The 21,924-nt window shown below is 47.7% G+C and overlaps 6 protein-coding genes across 6 annotated transcripts; 2 read left to right on the plus strand and 4 right to left on the minus strand.

Moving 5' to 3' along the window:
- Positions 1 to 110: 110 nt before the first annotated feature.
- On the minus strand, positions 111 to 3,312 carry N7483_011761 (TBC domain-containing protein; the record flags this gene model as incomplete). The annotated part of the gene is given in 2 exon segments (XM_057095188.1): positions 111 to 2,879; positions 2,890 to 3,312. 2 exon segments carry the CDS (start codon positions 3,310 to 3,312, stop codon positions 111 to 113), a joined length of 3,192 nt encoding a protein of 1,063 aa, XP_056941159.1.
- A 593-nt stretch (positions 3,313 to 3,905) lies between these two features.
- On the plus strand, positions 3,906 to 5,065 carry N7483_011762 (SDR family NAD(P)-dependent oxidoreductase; the record flags this gene model as incomplete). Its single annotated transcript, XM_057095189.1, is given in 5 exon segments — positions 3,906 to 4,036; positions 4,126 to 4,157; positions 4,227 to 4,350; positions 4,365 to 4,556; positions 4,609 to 5,065. The coding sequence occupies 5 exon segments, from the start codon at positions 3,906 to 3,908 to the stop codon at positions 5,063 to 5,065; spliced, it is 936 nt and encodes a 311-aa protein (XP_056941160.1).
- A 1,113-nt stretch (positions 5,066 to 6,178) lies between these two features.
- On the minus strand, positions 6,179 to 9,069 carry N7483_011763 (DENN (AEX-3) domain protein; the record flags this gene model as incomplete). The annotated part of the gene is made up of 2 exons (XM_057095190.1): positions 6,179 to 8,578; positions 8,689 to 9,069. 2 exons carry the CDS (start codon positions 9,067 to 9,069, stop codon positions 6,179 to 6,181), a joined length of 2,781 nt encoding a protein of 926 aa, XP_056941161.1.
- Positions 9,070 to 12,010: 2,941 nt separating this feature from the next.
- On the minus strand, positions 12,011 to 16,681 carry N7483_011764 (glycoside hydrolase family 55 protein; the record flags this gene model as incomplete). Its single annotated transcript, XM_057095191.1, has 8 exons — positions 12,011 to 13,599; positions 13,658 to 14,052; positions 14,121 to 14,568; positions 14,636 to 14,908; positions 14,974 to 15,536; positions 15,659 to 15,737; positions 15,799 to 16,417; positions 16,472 to 16,681. The coding sequence occupies 8 exons, from the start codon at positions 16,679 to 16,681 to the stop codon at positions 12,011 to 12,013; spliced, it is 4,176 nt and encodes a 1,391-aa protein (XP_056941162.1).
- Positions 16,682 to 18,677: 1,996 nt separating this feature from the next.
- On the plus strand, positions 18,678 to 19,648 carry N7483_011765 (uncharacterized protein; the record flags this gene model as incomplete). The annotated part of the gene is made up of 2 exons (XM_057095192.1): positions 18,678 to 19,082; positions 19,142 to 19,648. 2 exons carry the CDS (start codon positions 18,678 to 18,680, stop codon positions 19,646 to 19,648), a joined length of 912 nt encoding a protein of 303 aa, XP_056941163.1.
- A 698-nt stretch (positions 19,649 to 20,346) lies between these two features.
- N7483_011766 (uncharacterized protein) lies at positions 20,347 to 21,588 on the minus strand (the record flags this gene model as incomplete). Its single annotated transcript, XM_057095193.1, has 1 exon — positions 20,347 to 21,588. One exon carries the CDS (start codon positions 21,586 to 21,588, stop codon positions 20,347 to 20,349), a length of 1,242 nt encoding a protein of 413 aa, XP_056941164.1.
- Between the last annotated feature and the right edge of the window lie 336 nt (positions 21,589 to 21,924).

Consider the following 21,924-nt stretch of genomic DNA (forward strand, 5'->3'; position numbering starts at 1 on the left):
TGGCATCGTCCCAGGATCTAAATTGAGAAAGGAAAAGAGAGACAAGAAAAGGTATATGTGAAAGAGTGAAGGGCGAGAGATTGAGTAAATCAAGAGGGTATTTGGGAATCTCAGGTGCTATTGAACTCGCGCATTTCACGCAAGGCAACAGCACGACGAGTCACAACATCCTCCCGACGAACCATATTACGTAGCGCTTCGCTAGCTTGGATCAAGCCATCGATGCTGATCGCGTGATTGGTCATTTGGTGATTGATGTAGGTGTAGAGAGCAGCAGGGGTAGAGCAAGTTGTGAGTAGTTGCGGCTCATTGAGTTTCAAAAGTGCCAATGCAACTTGAAACAGGAATGTACTACCTCCGCCACTCCCAGAAGCAAGGTCCTCCGCTGTTGGGGCAATCTTGTCACTGCCGTCTTTGGTCGTCGATGCAGAGCCGTTGGGAACAACTGTGCTCGTCACATTCAGACACAGCACCACATCCCAAACACGGTACAAGGCCTCTGCAGAAAGACAATCTGTAAATACGGATAAGAACCACTGGAAGGTCAGAGCTTCTAATTCGATTCCAAGGTCTTCCAAGTGAGCAGACAACTTGGGCAGAAGTTCGGAGATGTATTGGCGTAGCACGACCTGGTCAGCGCGAGATGCTAGAAGACCATGGTCATAGTAGTGTTGAGGAAGGATGATCTCAATCATGGAGACCAAGATCCAAAATGCATCTTCAGCCGTAGGCATGATAAGCAACAGAGACGCGGCAATAAGATTCATGCCCTGGCAGTACCCGACCTCTCCATTGCGACGTGAGTATGCCAAGAGCACTTCTTTGAGTTTTGCAACGCCTGGCCCTTTGCGAAAGAAGACATTATCAGTCAAGGTACGCCGGATATCCATGTCGATCTGTGCGACGACCGATGGATCCGGCTCTGTACCTCCAATGCCGCGGACAAGCTCATCGTAGTATCCTGGAATGCGCATGGCAGAAGCTCCGCTACATTCAGACCAGACTTTCGCACGGAGAGCGACAGGAATACCGCCGAGCACAAGCGTGCGGAATTCGCGCCATTTGGCACGTCCGACTTTACCCTTATTTCCAAGTCCGGCGATTCCAATCATTTCGCCATCAGTGAGAGTGGCCTCCGGCGTATCAACTGCAGTGACGACGGTGCGGTCTGAGGATGCAGCCGCCGCAGCTTCTCCTTCTTTACGGCGCTCTGCGCGAACTTTACGGAGAAACTCGTTCCACCGCACCGTACGATCTCGCTGCAGCGTATCGTGGAGATCAGTTAATTGCTCCAACAATAGCTTAACAGGCTCGGTCTCGGCAGCGCCTAGCCTGTTTGTGGAGATTGTCGCTGGTTCATCTGAATTCGTGCCTGCAAATTCAGGTCGATCAGCTGTGACTGCTGATGTGCTTGCGGATGGCTGAGGACTAGGGTTGACTGACAGGCCTTTGTCCGTTGAGATCGACGAGCTGTGTGGGCGACTATCCGTCGCAGTAGTTAAAGAAACTATAGGGGCGGTGAATGGAGTATGAGAGAGAAGCTCTGTTGGGCGCGAGGGTATTCTCAGGTAATCCTGCCAGCGACGCAATCCAACATGCCCACTTTCAGGGTCATCAGGTGAGCCAGTGGGAGATGCGGGGATGTTGATAGAGTCAGGCCGTTGGTTGATGGAATCATCATCCGCATCGGATGAATCGCTACGGAGATTTCCAAGTGTCTCCGCAATACTCAATCGAGGGTTTGTGGGCTTTGCCGTGTTTGCTTCTCTCTCACGCCGCTTTCGGCGCTGGTCATAGATGAACCCAAATCTATCAGTGAGAAATTCACCGGACACCGATTTATTATAGATAGGCGCAAGGGTTGGAGGCCGGGACTCCATGGGTAGGATGGCATCCATCTCAACAGGGCCAAGATTGGTCGAGCTTCTGTCTGTGCCTTCGGGTGTTGCACCCTGTGACACACTCCCTGCCGGGGTTCTCCGGACACTCGATGGATTCATCTTAGAGATAGTATTTGCACCACCTGCGGACCGAGTGGAGGGGATATTGGTATTGCTGTTGATTCTTTTCAAAGCTGCCACCGCACTCATCGCACCCTTTTGGTTTCCGGGTGGCAGAAGACTAGGGTCTGATGGAGGTTTGATGCGGCCACTTTCAGAGTCACTATTATCTTTTCCTTGAGTATTACCAGCAAATAACTTTACAGTCCACGAACCAAGCGAGCGCGAAGATTTTCGCGAGTGGATGCTTGAGTCGTCACCGTTGGTAGAGTTATTAGCAACACGCTTTGCTAATGTGTCACCCGGAGGCTGAAACAGCTGGTCATCAAGAGCTTTGCGCCGAGTTGAAGGGTTGCTCGGTACTCGAACCCTCTCGATATCTTCCTCTGCAACTCCTTGCATATCACTCGTCACACTGCTCGCGCGGCTAGTCTTCCGGCTAGCGTTTGTGGAACCAAAAAGATATTCCTGCCAGCCACGGAGCGAGCCTTGCCGCTTGCGATTAATAGTAGTATACTCAGGCAGTCCATCAGCATTCTCCGGTCGTTGTGCACGAATAGTGGCCTGATGTTCAGGTGCAATACCCGTTTCTACATCGACCTGGGAGCCCACTGCATCCGTCATGGCCTGAGACATCAGCCCATTAAGCCCAGACGATGACTGCTGAGACGCCTGGTCACCACTGTGAGTACTGTCAGTGTCCGAGACTCGATCGCCGGCCGGGTTCTCCAGCTGATATAGCCGGCGTTCAATATCCTGGTTGGATACCGAAACTTCACGGAGCATACGTTTGAGCTCCCGTTCCCGAACATCGGCACGCTGCCTCAGAGCCGAGATCTCGGCATCCCGTTTGGGCCAGATCGCGAGCGAATTGCCTGACTATCTTCACGGCTCCGGTACTCGCAATCAATCGCTCAATGGGCGCATCATCTGCCAAATGCAGTGCGCCGGGGATATCGTGTGTAGAAATCGAATCATCAAAGAGGGCTGCACGACCTGTGTTATGAGACACACCACCCGTGAGCTTTGCCAAGGTCGCTTTCCGTCCCCGGCCAGTCTCATTTATCCCATCACCATTCTCATCCGTCATCAACGTATTTGTCAGGCCTCGTGTCAAAGTGGGGGAGTGGTCCGGCGGGGAGAGCGAGGGGAAAGATGTGAGGTCGGTTGTCTGGTTTGTCTGGTTGGAGGAAGTCGAGTGTCGTTTTTGCGCCTGGGTGCGCAATGTTGTTCTAGCCCTTTGGCTTCTAGTTGACCCTGAAGAAGCTAGAGACGAGGAGCGTCGCGGTAAATGCGGGCCGGGCTCTGCCATGACTCAACGAGTTGTAAATGGCATAAACGTTTTGTTGCGGACTTCATGAATGCTTGTGAAGGGTTTAAAAAATAACGAGAAATAAATGACCAGCTAGCATTGGCTTTTCCGTAAGCGTAGCCCCTGCCCAAATTGTCTGAAGCTCCTTTGAAGGTCCTTGTCAGTTTCTCGTGCGCTTGAGTGTTCGCCCTTGGCGATCCTGGGCGATCTGCGTGGATCTATGGAATGCAGGGCGATCGACCTCGAACTTGTATAAACCAACAGATCGATTTCCTTCGTAGGAAATCACCGGCGAGCGAAACCTCAGCCAAAAGAAAAGGTGACAAAAAAAGAAGCTTCCAGACTTCAGATGGAAAGCCCTGTCATGCCCAAAACACGGTGCGGGCACATGACGTGATGTTTATCAGTCACGTGAAATGCTTATCAGGTCATGTGTGGTCAGCTGACATGAGCCTCGGCTTTTCTCCGCATAACCGAGTGGGGAAGATGCGAGTGCGGGCTACTACATAGTATTTAATTGTTTGCAGTTATATTCCTTTTATTCTTTGTTTCTGAATATATCAATTTTTTGCTCTACTATATCCTCTTTAGTTATGTCGTCATCATCGGCCGCAAAACAACGTCTCCAGGCTCTAAGTCAACAGCTCGTCCAGGGCATCCCTGACGAAGGCACCTTCGAGGGAATTCCCCGAATCCGTCATATTGCTTCGGATTCAGCTGGGCCGTAAGTCAAGTCAATCTCCAATTAACCTTCACAAGTCAAGTATCTTGAGATCACTGTATTCAACATCAAAATTGACCATTTTCCAATAGTCGAACTAAAGACAAGGTCGTAATCGTCACTGGTAAGCTCCCTTCCTTGCTCCCGCAGACCATTGAAAATAGTTTATGGATGTCAACTTACATAAAAATAGGGGCCAACTCACCAAATGGTCTTGGTCGCGCTAGCGCCCACCAATATGCCCAAAATGGCGCCAAAGCAGTCTACATTTGTGACTATGACGACAGTCATCTCGCAACTCATAAACGGGAAATAGAGTCTCTCTACCCAGGGTGGACGTGCACACTCGGCAGTTCGACGCAGGCGATGAGAAAGCCGTGGTAGCAGTGATTGATGACGCGATATCCAAGTACGGGCGACTAGATATCTTCTTCGCGAATGCAGGAATAGTAGGACAACCGAAAATATTCACCGAGATTGATGGCGAAGGGTTCATGAAAACTATGAGAACCAACGCACTTGGGTAAGTCAGCACCACATCCGTTCTAGGCATAGAAACTAACACAACTTCTCAGCGTCTTCCTGGCAGTTAAGCATGCCGCGCCCGCAATGAAAGTAACTTCGGAATCAAAGCTATATCCAAGTGGCTCGATTATCGGCACCGCATCCGTAGCTGGCTTGCGCTCAAATGCAGGCTCAACTGATTACTCTGCATCCAAGGCAGCGGTTATCTCCATCGCACAGACATGCTCGTACCAGCTCGCTGGAACTGGAATCCGGGTTAACGCTATCTGTCCTGGTTTAATTGAGACGGGCATGACTCAGTCGACGTTTGACAAGGCGCGGGAACGAGGCACAGAGCGCAAGATTGGGCAGCTGAATCCCTTGCAGCGTGGCGGAATTGCTGATGAGGTTGCGCGTGTGGCGCTTTTCTTGGGTAGTGATGAGAGTAGTTATGTGAATGGTCAGGCTTGGGCTGTGTGTGGTGGCCTGACTGCGGGACATCCGTTTGTTCCTGGGAAGTTGGCTTGAACACTGGCAGTGGTACCTGAAGGTTTGGTTGATGTCCGATGGAACCTGATTTTCAAGGTTGAGAGGCATCTCTCGAGAACTTGAAAATGACGGGATGTATATATTATCCACAGGACCACCACCGTACTACCACTACTAGTAGTAGTAAATTGAAGCCATTGCAAACTTAAATCTATATTTTTTCCATACTATTACCCATCAAAACAAGGATATCCCAGTCTTCAATAAGAACCTGATGTCAATCATCCAGAAGTTCAATGTTTCAGTTGTGAAACCTGAGCATCAATCGACTTATCACATTCGTATCCCATGCGTCCCAACATAAACCTTGATATTCGCCTGAGCACATTCAGACGAATAGTAGTCTAACTCTATATGGATCTTCTCCCGAATTACAGTACAACATCCGACTGAACGTGAAGCAATATCAAACTATTATAGAATCCATTTTTAAATACAGTAGGGACGGAAAAATCCCTCGAGCAATCGAATAAGTCCTGTTCGATAACTTTGACAAAAGGAAAAAAGGAATGTGTGATGTGGACACAAATTAGGAAAAGAAAATCCCAGCTGCAAGGGGGATCTCGAAGCAGATGAGTGAGTTGCAAGAGTGGAAGTGGAGCGCTCTCCCGCGCGTCGAGTCTATCAACAGGGTTGAGCGCAAGAGGATTGAAAACAAAGACACCGAACATTTGGGGGGGAAAGGGGGAGGGGATGAAAGTCGGAACCATCTCAGAGGGTACGACAGGAAACAGATTCTGAAGGAAATAAGTAAAAAAGGGGACGGAAATTGAGGTGTATATTCAAAATTCCCTCGGTGAACACCAATGATATAAATAGACAAGAAATGAGATGTTGCAAATGGGCGGATGGATATAAGGGAGTATCAAGATAAATCGACACGACGAAGCGAAGAAAGAAGAAATATATCAAGACTACGCCGGACAACCAGAACGTATGTGCGTGTTGGGTCACGGCACTAGTCAGTAGAAAGGAAAAAAAATCACCACGCCATATTGCAGCAGAAAGCAAAGGCACCAAAATAAAGGAGTAAATAAAAAAGCAAGATCGTCTCAGTCAAGCGTGGCATCATCCTAGGGCTGATGGAGCAGTCTACGAGATCACACGGGCTGTCTGGGGCCGCATGAGGTCTTCACTGGCCTGCTTGGACAGAGTACCAGTTTCAGTCTGCTGGTCATCCATACCATCGGTCTCGTGGCCGTGCTCATCGTCATCCTCCACAATCCGGGTTGGGATATCACCAGGACCATATTGTTGGCTGGATCGCTCGGGGAAAGTGGAGCTGCTGACCATGGACATTGAGGTGCTGGAACGGTTGTGGACCAGATCAGGGGTGGGGGGGATGCTGGAGTGACGGTTATCTGGGTGCAAGGAGTTGTTGTCGACGTCGCTGATTTCGCTGGTAGCACGGGTGGTGCGGCCCTCGTCGTATTCAGAACCCAGGTGCTGTGCACTGTGTCGCTGGTTGTGGTGGTGGTGAATCTTGTGAGAGGATTCGGCCTCGTCGTCCTCGGCGTCCTGGGCGAGGTGAAGACCTTCGACGGCGGCGGCGCACTGGTCGCTGATGCTACGGATGATGTCGGCGATAGCATCTGTCTTGTCACGAAGGTAACGGTCCGCGACATCTGTGATGCTCAGACGAGCAAGGGTCTTGTGATCCTTGCCGAGGTTCAGCAAATGCTGCTCTAGCTCGGGGCTCATATGATTTACCGATGGTTTTTGACTGATCTCCTTGATAGACGACTTCTCCTTCACAGTAACCTCCGCACTCTTCACGCTCCTGTTGTCGGAGGAATCTTCGGCCGCGTCTTCGTAACCCTGCTCGACCATCTCAGTAATTTCAGAAGCGCTACCAATTGAGCGAACGATGTGCTCCATGTGGTGGCTCTGGCCGTTGATGAGGCTCCGCAGGTGCAGAACCACGCGCTGAGCCTCATCACGCTGACGGCCAAGGGTGGAGTTAGTGTGCGACAGAGCGGAAATCTCCTTCTGGTTGCGCTTGCGCTCACGCTCCAGCTCCTCAGCAATCTCCTGTTGAAGGACCAGAGCCTCAAGGGCATCATCACGCTGCTTCTCAGTACCAGACAGGCGCAGAGTGAGACGAGCGACATCATCCTTCTGCTGGTCAATGAGACCAGTGAGACGACGGTTCTCACGCTTGTGGTTCTCAATCTTGACCTTGAGTTCAGAGGTTTCCTTGGTGAGCTGCTCAGCAAAGGCCTGGAACTTGAGGAACTGCTGCTTCCAGGTCTCGAGCTCCTCGACAAGGAAGTTGTTGCGCTTGGTAACCTTGCTGAGCTCTGTGTCCATACGTCCCTTGAGGTTGATAAAGTCTTGCCAGGCCTCCATAGCATCGCGAGAGTACTGGTTGCGTTCGCGAACAATCTCGTTGAGGTGACGCATAGAAACCTTGGTCATCAGAGGCTTCTTGACAGAGCCACCGAAGATAGCCTTCATTCCGGTGTTGCGACCGAGCTTCTCACAGACGTGATCCATCACACCCATCACAGCATCCTGGTTCCACCAGTTGGGGTCCTGGACACTCTCAACCTCGCCGCGCATGACAATGATCTGACCAGCGGGGATCAGCTTGCCACCAGCGTAGGCAGAGCGCAGGTGAGTTGGGACACCCGAGGGGGAGACATCGCCATTGAGAGACTGGGTCAATCGGTTAATGAACTTGGTGCGCTGGCCCTGGTTCAGAACGTTGGGCGGGCTGGAAGTCAAAACAAAGTTACGATCCAGGTCCACAACAAGAGCATCAGAGGGAGCGTTAAACAGAGTTCGGCACTCGGCAGTGATACCCAGAATGTAAGGACCAGGTTCCTGAACAAGCTCCTTAACGTGACGGGCGTGAACCACAGGAACGTAAAGACCACTCCACTCGTAGACACGAACACAGTAACGGATTGTCTCCGCAGCCACGGTCAGCATCGCTGGGTAGTGAGACACAAAGATGATACGGCGAGTAGGCGAAACAGCAGCCTCGATCACACCGACGATATTCGGGATAGAAAGACAGTTGAAAAGGGGCCACATGGAGAAGTTCTGGAATCCAGTTGGAGAAGATGGGAACTGGTAGCATAGAGCGTAATCCTTCATGTCGATGCGAACCAAGTCATTCAGGCGAGGAGCCGGGAAGCTCAGAATACGAGAGACCTCTTCAGCGTGGAACAAGTTGGTAGCCTTGTTCCAATGAATCCACATTCCACGGAGATAATCGCCCAGCAAGTCGTACAATGGGTATCTGGACAAGAAACTCAAGCAGTAAGGAATCCAGTATGTCTCATCGGGGTTGTCATAAAAGTCGGGCTCGGTCTTCTTGCGCAGTTCACGGATGGTCTCGGCACGCTTCTCATCAGCACGGGACCAGACGCGCAGCGCGATACCGTACAGAGTGTGGGAAGAGTCCTGCTGTAAGACGAAGGCGTGATGGGCACAGTGAGGCTGGCTCTTGCCTGTGCAAATCTCGACATCATGGGGGAAACAAGCCTAGATGAATTGACATATTAGCACTGCTTATTATTTCCATTCGTCCCATTTCCTTTCCATCTGTAAAATCTGAAGATATCAATCAATGGGATAGAAAAGCTCAAACTTACCCGCATAGCAGCATGCAGGGCCCGGGCAATCTCATTGTCCTGCTCTAACCTGGGACTACTACCCAGAATCTCTGGAAGCCAGAATTGACCAACTGCTCCTTTCATGTGTCCAATCTTTCCCTGTTCTGGAGCAGGAGCCTTAACCCATTGGGAGGGTTCACGGCCCACACCACATACCATGTAGGCATGGGTCAGGGTTTTCGGAGTTCTCTGGACGGGTTTGATGTTCAGAGTAGAAGGAATCGGTTGGGTGATACGAGAGTGCAATGACGATGTGCGACTGGGGACGACCAGCGAATTTTCCCCCTCGCCGCGAGTTGATGGGCGGTCCCGAGTGGATGGCCGCACGAAGGAACCATGATCTCTCAGAGATGGTCCCATGGTGAATGTGATATGTTGTATATGTGTATATAAACCTCGGTCTTTTCGTGTGGTTTTTTTTTGGCGGAGTAATCCCACTCCTTCGAGGTAATTTCTTGCACTAAGTGCTAGAATACCAGGAGATGGGGGGTTAAAGAAAGACCGGAGATAGTCGAAGCGAATTGATAGATCACAAAGAGCGTGTTATAGGGGTTGTTTTTTTTAATCGAAGTCGGTGAGAGGCCCATGTGTGAAGGTACAGAACGATGGTTCTTTACCAGGCACACACATACACCTTCAATAGAGGAAGAGGAAGAGGGAAGGGTTTAGGGGGGGGGGGGGAAATTGGAATAGGAGAAGAAGCAGCCAAATCCAAACCAAGTCCAAAGGGGGTTCGTTCGGAGTCAGTTACGAACCACTTGAACCAGTTGAACCAGTTGAACCAGTTGAATCACTGATGAGAGTCGGATGGGGATCCACTTGGGTCCGGTCCGTTAATTAAATTGAGCAAAAAAGCGGAGATGAGAGAAATTGGAATTGATCCTTAAGGTCCAGGGGTGGTTTATTATTTATTTATTATTAATTATTATTTTTTTAGAAGAAAATAAGGGGATTTTTATTTACTTATTTCTATATATTATACCTTGAAATAGTTCACCGGGGAAGGGTCTATGTTCATATTGAAGGGGAGATTCTCAATGCAGGATTAATGCGGTGTGGTGTATATGCCCTGCATTGATTATGATTGTCAATCTTACCTTACTAATTTCTACTCTCTAATCTCTACTTTCAAGTTCAAGTTCAAGTTCAAGTTCGACTTTGTTATGGATCTTTACTACAGAAACATTTGAATATGTGATTTATCCTGAAGGTCCAGATGTCCTGGATACATCCAACTTGAACCTGCATCTTCAACCGTTTTGAAACGGTCCTGGTTCTATTTCCCATGCTTCCCCATATCAGTAAAAATTGATATATCACAATGGGCAATCACAATTATCCCACGGTCCTTTAATCCTACAGAGTACATGATACTCTTGCCACTGGGAAGTTTTAACGCCACAGCCTTGAAGTTCTCATGCATCAGGACTGCAACAGGACTGCAACTCTGCTGTCTTGCCTGCGAGCAGCGAGGAGAATATCTCCACTATGACAATGCTCATTGTGAATGACTCTATGGGAGAGTTTTCAACAGACCACGGATCGACTCATTTCCTGTCAAGTATCAAGATTATCTCTCAATAATATTGTTAATCACGATCGGGGTTCTCAAAGATCGACAATATGAACATGGAAGCGAGACAGCAACATTGGGTCCATGGTTCAAAAAATATCCCATTTGGCCCTGCAGGTGTGTCCCGCGTACCCGTCAAGAGTCCAGGCGTCCAGCTATCTGAGTGGTGCGTTCCCCTGACCCTCAGGGCAAAAGACCCACGAGAGGATTCGTGTTCGATGACCTTCGATCGCGCGAAGTGGTCCGTGTGTGGAGCCCCTGAAACTTCTTTTTTTCTGTTTTGCAACTTGGATGAGTTTCTTGAATCAAGTCTTTCAACACCAATTCTATGGAGTTTAACTGCACATGTACAACATAAGGGAAATTATCTTCCGCTTTACCCCTTGATGCTACTTGCGTGATGCGGTTTCTACCGTGCATTTCTCATTTCTCATATCATAATGCTCCGGGAACTCCGAGACAAAGAGACAAAGAAAAATAGAAACGAGAATAAAAAAAGAAAGGGAAGAAGAAAAGGCCCGCATGACTCTCATCAGCTCCCTCGTCTCTGTCTCCACCAATTTCACTTGTCAAAATCTACCGAGCCGACTCAGGAAAATTCTAACGGTGATCCTACCGGGCCAATCACTCAATCCGGGCTGGTGGTCAACCTTGTCTAAATTGGCGTCTGTCATTCACGTGTGAGCAATAGCTCCATGGAATCTTGAAATCTTTGGAACCACCCGATCTGTACTAGAATCCTGGAGTAAAAATAAAAAATGAGGTGAGATACAAAGGATTCAAGAACCACTGGGGGTACAAAGTAGAAGACATCGAGAACCAAAAAAGGAAGCAAAAGGAAGGGAAAAGGAACAAACTAGTCGGGATCATGGATCTTGACCATGACACCGGATACACACTATGTGCACTTGGTAGGAGTTATTGGAACTTGGTAGATGCCAAGTTCTCGCAGGGGCCAACGGAGCCAGACATCTGAATGTCAGCCGTACTCCGTAATTGATAAAAATGATAAAATGATAAAATGATAAATCCACACACCTCGAGATGAAAGGAAACGGGAATCCCACATGCATAGACACTAATCCCTATCTAGAGTAATTTAATGTCAGTGGGAATATAATGTACACCAACCCGTATCAGAAAGTTAAAAAGTAAAGCATACATAAACGAATCTCTTAGAAAAAAAAAATCCCTACATTCATTGAGTCTAGACTGGTTCTGGTTGTAGCCCCTCTGCCGATCAACAACCGGTGTTTCGTCTGCGTGGACTATGACCCACATCCCAGCTCCCCCAGCATTCCATCACTTGTACCTGCATGGTACGTAACTGCTACTTTGGGAATGGCGGTTTAGACAGTGGCAATTGAAGTAACGATTACCCGTTTGTCAAGTAGTTGTGGAGACGAAGTGCGAATCTCGAAAGCAAGTTTGGATACAGTGGCGAAGATAAGATTCATTTTTGCTAGAGATCTGGAGAGGGATCTTGGAATTTTGGAGCCAAGTTAAGATTGAGATCAACATTAAGAATTCATCCGAGTCGGTTTGAAAATTGAGCCGCTTTTTACCCCTTGGGCCTTGGGTCGCTTTTCAATTCACCCTTCCATTTCAACCTTGGAAGGTCGTCAACTGGTCAGACAGCTTACAAGCTAGGCCTAATTAAGCGAAGGCTGTCCAGACTCCATTTCACAACTTGAACGTTTATATAAGAAATTGTATTCTAGAGTTAATCTACCAAGGGCAGTACACCACGGGAGTGATTTCTGTTGGAGACAACTCTCCATAGCAAGTCGAAGTGCTCTCATCTCCATACGCGTAGCACTGCACCGTAAACGAAAGATCAGGGCAGGTGAACGTACCCACGGTGTCCTTGGTGCCTGTGTAAACACAATCACTCATGCCGAGAATGTCGACTCCAATGTCAATAGTACCATCGGGATAAGGCTCATTAGCGAGTGTATCGCTATTAGAAAGCGGATATGAGCCCAATCCATCACATGCCGTCCAGCTTGCGTCCCATGCGTGCGCAAAATACTCCCAGCTGTATGGTTCTAAGTCGCTATCATCTTCGGAAAACGCGATAATGAAGATTTCCGTATATGTCTCTGTCCCGGTGGATGTTCCGGTTGTGGTTGCTGGCGCTGTAGTGCTGGTACTGCTTGCGGTTGTAGGAGCCGCAGTCACTCCAGGGACGACTACGGTGCCCGAGAGCATGTCAGTGATTGTTGTGGATGCTGCAACGGCAGTAAACTCGGGAATGAGAACCACTGTGGTCCCATCAATTGTTGTTGTTTCCAATGAGGAGATGGAGGGAATAGAGATCGTGTTTCCACCAACAACAATTTCTCCAGAAGTTGGCGTGTACACGCTTCCACCAACTACAACTGATTCACCATACGTTGTAGAGGATCCAGTTTGGGTAGCGGAAGAGATGCCGTTCTCGCCTTGATCGTCGGTTGATGCCACCGTCACTCCTGCAACACAGTACTCGCCGGTAGTAGAGACTGACTCGGTGACATAACAGCCGGTCTTAACACTGGAAGCAGTTGTGGTACAGGTGCTTAATCCACAAGAAACATCGTAGTCCGTTACAGTCTTTGTAACACACTCGCAACCTTCATATGAAGCGCAAACAGTCTGGTAAGGGGTTGCAGTAGTGTAGGTCCGGCAGGAAGTAACTGTCTGAGTGGTACATGATGAAGAAGAGGAAGAAGAGCTGCCGGAGGAGCTGGGAAGATGACCACATCCAGTGGTGCAGGTTGGTGAGTTTGCACCCCTTGTGTAATGAGTTGTTTGTGGAGATTTGTTATCATTTGGTGGACAATCAATTGAGAACAGATCTAGAAACTTGAAACAGGCTGGAGTTGGAATGTCAGGGAAACCTGGTGCCTTTGGAAAAGGGAAAGCAGGATCAGTTGGCAGGGGAATAGGTGACCAGTAAAATCCTCCACTATTGATGGGAATGATGATAGGGATCAAAGTAGTTGTTGAGGTTTGAGTTCCCACTGAGTTCTCAGTAAAATAGGATGTGGTCGTAGTGGTAGTCTTCATGGCCGACAAACTGGTGACTTGGGCTTCAGACCAAGTCTGCGTGACCCCATTTGATGTCACTACCGTAGTCGGCAAGACTGTGTTCTCAGACTCCGTCGTCATCTGTACGCCGTAATTGCTGGATTGCGCAGGGGGTGTGAATATGCCGGTATAGCCACTGTAGAAGATTGTTTGAGCAGGAGGTTGCCAGCTGCTGGTCATGTTGAACACCAAAGTTCCTAGACCAGAAGGAATCACCACATCCCAGAAACTGATAACGGATTTGGTTTCTGAGTGATTAGGTTAGCCTTGAAGCATATAGTGCAGATGTATAGCAAATGTAGATACCTGGTGTAGGAGTGACAACCGTGGAGACCGTCACAACTCTTGTACCTCCACCGGAACCAGAACCAGAACCAGAACTAGAACCAGAGCCGGAGCCGGAGATGGTAGCAGTGGCAGTAGCAGTGGCAGTGACAATGTCAGTGTCAGTGATAGTGATAGTGACCGTGCCTGTGGCGGGGCCATAATTGAAGATTGCACTGCCGCCATCGGGAAGAGTCGAATACGGCATGACCAGAGTGCAAGGATCATAGCATTGGACTGTAGGATTAGGCTCGCCAAAGATAATTGGATCAATATAAACCACACCAGAACCGTCGACTTCAGGATTGAGAGAACTTCCAATATCAGCACCTTGTTCCGCGAGAACCAGCCAAGCACTGATCTCCGTGGAATAACCACTAGCAAGAAATTATCATGTTAGACGCTTCATGATGTATACACTAAGTTTGTTGGATGGATATCTCACTCGTCGTTGTCTGATTGGTATGTAGGTGGAATCACACCTCCTGCTGGGGTAATCATTTGTGTCGCACCGATCGTGAAAAGATTGTACAGCCAAAGACCTTGGGTATAACTTGTCTGAACAAGAGATTGCTGGCAATCCTCAGTATCTAGACAAGATTGGTCGTAGTTCGAGAAGAAACTGTAAAGTCCAGCGCTGTAAATAAACACATCCTCCGAATTCAAAATTTGCAAGGCCCAAGCCTCAGCGCAAGATGATCCCGAAGCGCAGTCCTCAAATGTGGGGTCGGAGTCGAAGGTACCAATGGTATATGGTGAAGTCGCATCTGGGCTAGCCTGAAAATACGGGGTCTCGGTCTGAATATGACCCATGAAGATATCTTTTGCTTCAGACAACTGGTACTGGTACAAAATACTGTGCTCCGAGGCGCAGCCATAGAACCACACAGGACCTATAAGTGTAGAGTAAGCTAACAATTTCAAGGCTAATCCAGGGAAATAAATATTGATGAGACTTACCTTGAGATTCGACAAGTACACCTCGCCCAACGTAAATGTCAATTTGCGTGGCTGTCGTGGTGGTAGAGTTTCCTGATCCTGCGTCTAGATCGTGGTCTGCGACCCATGCCCAGATGTTCTCAAAGTAGCCCGACGATGCCGAGGTGAGATGAAGAAGCATGCTAGCAGCCATACAGTCTTTATTGACTGATCCAGTCAGCTTGGGACAGTCGCCCGTTTGAAGATCAGTTCCATTGGCACCTCCCACACGGAAATGAGAGTCCCACATAGCAGCTACAATACCACGTCAGCACCCAGTGTGATAACCTGGAAAATATAAAAGCAAATTCGCAGCATACCTGATCCTTGAGTAGACTCATGAACATTCCACTCCATCAAGATCGCACCAGCTGTTGGTCCCTTCACTGTGAAGAGCATGTCGGAGATCTGAATTATTCCCGAATCGCCCAGAGAACCAACCTTGACCATGACTTGCGGGTTGAGCTCGTCTTCGAAATAGGAACCCGTGCCCATGATCTGTGACCAACCCTCTCCGACAATGATGGAGCCAACTGGAATTTCAACAGTTGACTGGACCTGGTATATACCAGCCGGGAAGAAAATTGGAGAGCCCACATTATCGCTAAGTAACGTGTTGATAGCAGATGATTGATCTCCAGTAGCGTCATTGCTAACACCATTTGCAGTTGCGACAATAAAGTCGGAGGCAGCGTAAGTCTCATACTGGGGGCGGGATTTCACAAAGTAGTCTCCATCGGGGTCAAGCAGACTTTCGGGCTTCTGAGGAGCCGGGTCAAGCAAGCCATAAGTTGAAGTTCCATTGCCGGTGAGAGAAGTGTAGCGTTTTCCATATGCCCAGGAAGTAACGTAGATTTCTCCAGAGGTACCTTTTCGACTGTTACTAACGATCATTGAAATAGAAGAGGATTTGGGACATGAGGGGAAATATGGAACAAGGCCTTACCTTCGAAAAGTGTGTCTCCACCTGAGATCAGGACAACACTGGCAGAGTTTGTGACATACAAGTTGTCCAAAAGAATATCGGGGTATGGGCCACCATTACGGAGGGTAATTGGGTAGGGAACAGAGTCGAAGGTTGAATCTGAGTCACACAGGTCATTAGTTGGGGCACGTTTGGGGTAGGTGAAGCGTCAAATACATACCAAGAACGGAGATTGAGCCAGTTCCCTGATTATCAGTACCTCCAATACTTGTACAATCAAAAGCCACCCAAACGGACTGGAAGTTGAGATTTTTCCAAGTAAATCCCCAATCCCAAATCATGGAGATACCCGTCAAGCAAGAAGTGAAAGTGAGATCTCGGGCAGTGTATTGCTGAGTTCCTGCACGGAAACCAATATTACCTCCAGTAAACTCAATATCACTGAGGAAACCACCAGATCCATTCTCCATGAAGATACCCACGGCAGTGGTTGTCTCGGTGGCTGTAGAGACAGGCATGGTGAATTTGAGATTTTGCAGGGAGGTCGCCTGAGCAACTTGCCAATGAAGACCAGTAGGAACATACTCCTGACCATCGTCATAGTTGGTCCAATTCATTGCAGTCAAATCAAATTCAAAGTTACGGATTTGTCGGTAAAACTGATTTTGGTTGATATACCACTGATCACCATTTCCGCCGGGGATGTAGGGATCAGTGTCAATCAGCGCAATACCAGTGAAGTTCTCGGATCCCTTGATGACCGGCATGTCATTGGGATCACCGACAAACTGTGAGTAGTAGTACTGAATGATTGGAGTGCTGACTACATAAGTACCAGCCTAATAAATTGTTTGTTAGTAATCATTTGAGGTATTTGAGCAATTAACGCTTACAGGGAAGTAGACAAGAGCTCCCAGCACAGAGGTGGATCCACAACTTTCACCACATCGGTTACCGTCAGAGATGGCCCTGTTGATGGCTGCTGTATCATCTGTGGAGCCATCACCAGTAGCACCGTAGTCCATGACATTACGGTAAAACTCATAATCGCTCGGGGCGAACGGAGACTGATCGAAGAGTGAGATTAGTATGAAGACGTTCATAGAATCTAGATAACTTCGAGTAGTAAGTCATAGGTACTAACCACTCCATGGGTAATGCCATTCATCCAAAAGTCAGAGGTTCGACGGGCGAGTTTAAAACCATTGCTTTTGTCATGGGTTTTCTCTGCCTTAGCAAAAGAAGAAAGCTGAGCATCAGAGGTAATAGGAGAGTTTAGAGATCCTGTTACGGTCAAGTTAGACACTTGAATCATCGGAAAGGAGCATTGGCATGTGTATAAGTCACCTTTATCCGGGGCTGCACGGAATGTGTTGCCTTGATTATTGACCATGTAAGAAGGGGGAGTCTATCATGAGTTTGTTAGTATAGGTACATATGATGATTGACAGCCACCGTGACCTGGGCAGCTAGTAGGACAAGATACCTTTGGCTTTCCCAAGGGAAGTGTCGATGAATCATAGCCGGCAGGCAGGGCAGGAAGGTCAATTTCCACAATAGGGGAGGTTGTTGCATTGATAATAGAGACAAAAAAAGAAAGAAAGAAAAGAACGAATTGCATGGACTTCATGGCCCCGCCCCTATGAGGCGGAAGGCCATCCATGTTGATAGGCCGGAATCTAAAGGAATGTGAAAAAATGAATGAAGGTGGAATTTGGATCTAGTGATGGGAGTGATGTCTCGCTTTATGTGACAAGAATTAGTATATGACAATTCTTTCTGTTATGGAACAACCCGGAAGAGCTCCGGACAACTTCCTTAGCTCATAGGGGCCGGAAGAAACCAAAGCCCATAGTTGAAATGTAATTTCCCTTGATTCAGTTATTATCTGAGATAAATGGTCACTGTCAGTATAGAAGGATTTGCGGAAGTTGTATTCTCAAATAGCCGAGCTCGTATGCAATCAATTTCCATGGAAGAAGTGGGTACTAGCTTATTGACAAATGCACGAGTCAGCGGGACTAGTTCCTGCAGGGTTGTATCAGACTCAAACCAAGCTCTGCCCAGGTGAGGCTATCGGAGTCAAGCGTCCGAGCCCGAATTATAGCTATACCACCACGTGGATATCTCCGAGTCTTCCTTCTCTATGCCATGTTCACACACACCTATTTCAAGTTCTCCCCTAGTATCCTGCGAGTGGTTGAATTTGATCAAGTTTAGCGATAGCCCCTCACCTGTTCGAACGTCCCTGTGGTCCGTGGATGTTCTAATTTAGCGCATACGGTGGGGCATTTCAGGGTACTCGGCTTCGGATGCCGGACGACGGATTTACTAGAATCCTTCGAAGGGAAGTTGATTTTGTGGGTCAGTGTAAAATTGAAATTGTGACTATGATGGATTAAATGAACTAAAAACTAGGCAGACAATGGATAGACTAGCTCTAGTTTTGTTTCAGTTTTTTTTCGGTGGTTGCTTGACCTAGTTTTGTCACAAATGTACACTACACTGATACTAGGTAGTAGTGAATTCATCGGATGATTTCTAGAAAAATAAAGGTTACTAACTATCAATTGAAGCTCAATTTAACTGCCAGTGTGCTCATAGCTTGAAAAGGTACAGACGTCTGGAACGGCTGAAGCAGTTGAAATTAGAAGAATAATATAGTACATACAGCTTGAACCTTGGAATCCACGGATGAATTCAAGTATTGGCAAGATAAATAATTAGTCTGTATCTCATTTTACTTAGTGACTCGCTAAGGCTTTAGTACCACTCCTTTGGATAAGATTGTAGACTAGTAGATATTGCCTTAAGTCCGAGTAAAACCAAGGGGCCAAAAGAGTCCCGAGTACGAGCTACTAGTAGAAAAGAACGGCTGAGTTTCGGCAGATGTGGTACATGTGTGTATTGTATTTTCCCTTTTTAAAATATCTCAATGGTTTTTCGGAAGTCCGGACGAATAGCGTATTCTTGGGATGTATTTATAAGATTGACCCCTAGAGCACATTTCTGTGCATTAAAAATACCTACTACTGTTCTTCTTTATTCTCGTGGTAGTTCGCCTGGGTAGTAGCACTACTGCTTGGCCCTCATTCCATCATGCGTGTGCCAAAATCTCCCAATGCACAATGGAGTAGCATATTATCTTTCAACTTCTCTGCTCTTTTCATTGCCATTACCTTCTTTTCTCCGATAGCTGTTGGTCTTACCTACCAAGAAGCTATCGGCAAAGGAAATGCTCTTTACTGCTTGATGAGCAACACTGCCGATGGAGCCGAGGAATACATGCAGACTTTTAAGGCAGGTGTTCCTGTGGCAAGTAGCTGGACAGAATACAGTTCATTGAGTACTTGGGGTTGGTCAGATAAAGCCAACCCTGAAGCCTCGTACGACCAGGTTTTGGACAATTATATTGGGACAACCTTGGACCTGGATACAGATGATGGTATTCCAGTCACTCACAACCAAGATGAGATCGTAACTGTGGGCAATGTCGAGTACCCAGTGAGTTCCAGACGAGCTTTCAAAATTCTAGGAATTTGACAATTTCTGATCTCTTATAGAACAGCGGAGGAATGTACTCAAACGTCTTCTATGTTGAGCAAGGTCTGATTGTTGCGGATGAGAACTTCAGTCCACAGAGCAGAGCGCCAGAGTTCGTAGCAAAGGGATACCCATATGTCAAGCTGAAGCAGTGGTCTGACGTTGTATTCCTCGACTGGCAAAATCAGTGCAGTACAAATGATGGTGATATAACCAACTTGAATTACTTCATTCGGTTTAGCATCGCGAATTTGGACGCTGGATCAGTCATTGGCGAGGTTACCGGCGGGGCAACGATTGGAGGATATAAGACGCCGATGAAATTTAACGCGGGGTCGGATGAGTTCAACGCTCTACTTGGAACCCCAAATGGAAGCGGTGTTGCATGGTTCTTGATTAACCATAAGGCGCAATTGGGCACAAAGACACTCGCTTCTATCTCGCTTTTCAGGTCGAAGGACCCGCTTGGTGGAGATCCGGTAACAAACATGGCATTTGAAGTCATCGACTGGTCAGAATCATCATAGAGTCGAGCACGATTGGTCTTACATAGACGGTCAATGGGTTCAATATTGGGAAGAATAATGTTGAGAGGAGACTCCAGGGTTTGGATGTATAATATGAGTTGACTCTATATACCGTCCGGGTGGTTTTTACTTCAACTTGAGGTTGTTAGAATAAGTTCAAATCATGATGGACATTAGTACATACGATGTAGTAGCTTACAAGTCCTCATGCCGCGCTTCGCGCGGCACTGTATGTAGCAGTGAAAAAGAGCAAGGTATCTATTCTCGAGGTCAGCACTCAACATTTGAAGTGCTTGGCCAGGAATCTCGATCAAGTAGACACAGTGACACTACAGCCATGTTCACATACTTAAGTACCCAGTCAGTAGTATGTACAGGTATCTGGTGACATACCCCTCTTTGCATGTAAGTACCTACATTGTTACCTACAGGGTTACCTGAATGATTATGTGGAAGGGAAGGCTAGCTGCTAGGTAGTTGGATATAGGCAACTGGTAACCATAGGGATGAGCTATAGGTTAATTCTGCCTCTCTGCCCAGGTGTTCTGCCAGGCGGGGAGGAAACTCGAAAACCCACTGCAACCCAAGTAGGAAAAGAGGTCTATCCCCTCGTGCTAGGCAGTTCAAGTTTTTGGACCATGTCATATAAATTTGTTCAACGCTCTCATTCTATTGAAACCACAATCCAGTTCAAGTGTTCAATATTGGCTATTCATCCTTAGATCCACATGACCTTGATTCTCCACGCAAACCATCTCTCTCCCTGGCCAATAATATTGGCGCCTTCGCTCGATTTCTTCCAAATCCTCTGCTGTTAAAATACTTTCCCATCTCACATATTGATCACACTCTGACCTTGGGGCCTGTGGTAACTCCATGGGATTTTCCTTAGCATAGTCGAGACCAAGGGCTGCCAGACGACCTTGATCCCAAATGGCAATTCCATATTGACGATAGGGGTCAAACCCCACATATCGACATGGTGAGGTATAATGCTTAGATAGGGTCAAATAAGAGGAATAGCCGCGGTTGGAATATTTGCGTTTCGTAACATCGGGAATTAGGCTGAAAGGGGGAAAATCTCCTTCATAATGCCACCCCGCGTTGTGCGCTAGTGATTTGGCAGCACGGTATCTTTGAGTAACAGTTTGCAGGGATGGAAATAGTTCACTGGCCATGGTTCGATTGGGTTCCATCTCGTCATTAAACAAAGAATGACCCCAGATCTTTTCAAAAGGCACACTGTCAAACAGATCTCTCTCCTCAGAAGTCCATCGGGTGTTGCCGACACCTGATCGTAGCTCCCAAATCAGGAAAATCTCCCAAAGAGCACGAGTTGCTATTTTCTCTTCGGATGCAGATACCGAGCCCATTTCACCTTGCTGATATCGGACCCGAGGGGGTTTAGGTACGGGAGCATACACCAGGTTGTCCGGGTTAGCGACGCGTATAGGGTTTTGGATGTATCTCTTTTTTGGATTTTCCAGTCGAGAAAATTCCAACTTTTTGCAACGATCGATCATCTTGTGTAGAATATGGAAAACCAGATAACGGATTGTTGCTGCCGCTGCCAGGACATCGAACATAATTGATAGAGGCATTTCGGGTGGCAGAGAACTGTACTTCTCTTCATCGCACTTGATGAATTCGGCAATGAAAACAGCGATGTTTCCCACCGCACGAGTGTCCCACTCTCGAAACGCCCATCGCAAGAATGCAAATTTGCGAGCAAGAAGCTGGACTGACGTCGGCAAAGTGAGGTGGATAATTGTGTCGATGATTCGCCGCGCGGTTCCCTCTTCATGGAGGAATGAGAAAACCAGGTAAGAAGATCGAGACAGATTGTGTAACGATGGAAGGTCTAGCTGAACAAGTATCATCTCCAGGATTGGCCCTGGTAGGAGACCAAAGCTATCGCCGGCACGAACATTCTTAGTCATCGTCAAAATCCCTCCTGGGCAGCGCTGGAGTTTGTTTTTGTTGACGCAGTGAGAGAACGATAGCCAATGCCACAAATGCCACAGTAGCAAAGGTCACCTGACAGAACCTTGGTTTTGAGAGAAGTTTGGAGGGAAAGGTTTTTCCCTATCAGTGATCGAAATGAATAAAAAACAACTAATCCGCTTGAAGATGAATTCAGTTTGCCGAGGGGTGATACACTCATCCCTACCTGGAGACTTCGGGAGTACTAGCACGGTTACAACGCTAGGACCGTATTATGGCCCCTGGGGCCTGGGGGCTCTCATGTTAACTCCGAGGTATGCACACTAGCATTG

Source organism: Penicillium malachiteum (genome assembly GCF_028827825.1).
Source record: "Penicillium malachiteum strain IBT 17515 chromosome Unknown utg000005l:1.0-9002435.0:326005.0-9005861.0, whole genome shotgun sequence".
In the NCBI taxonomy this organism is placed as follows: Eukaryota; Fungi; Ascomycota; class Eurotiomycetes; order Eurotiales; family Aspergillaceae; genus Penicillium; species Penicillium malachiteum.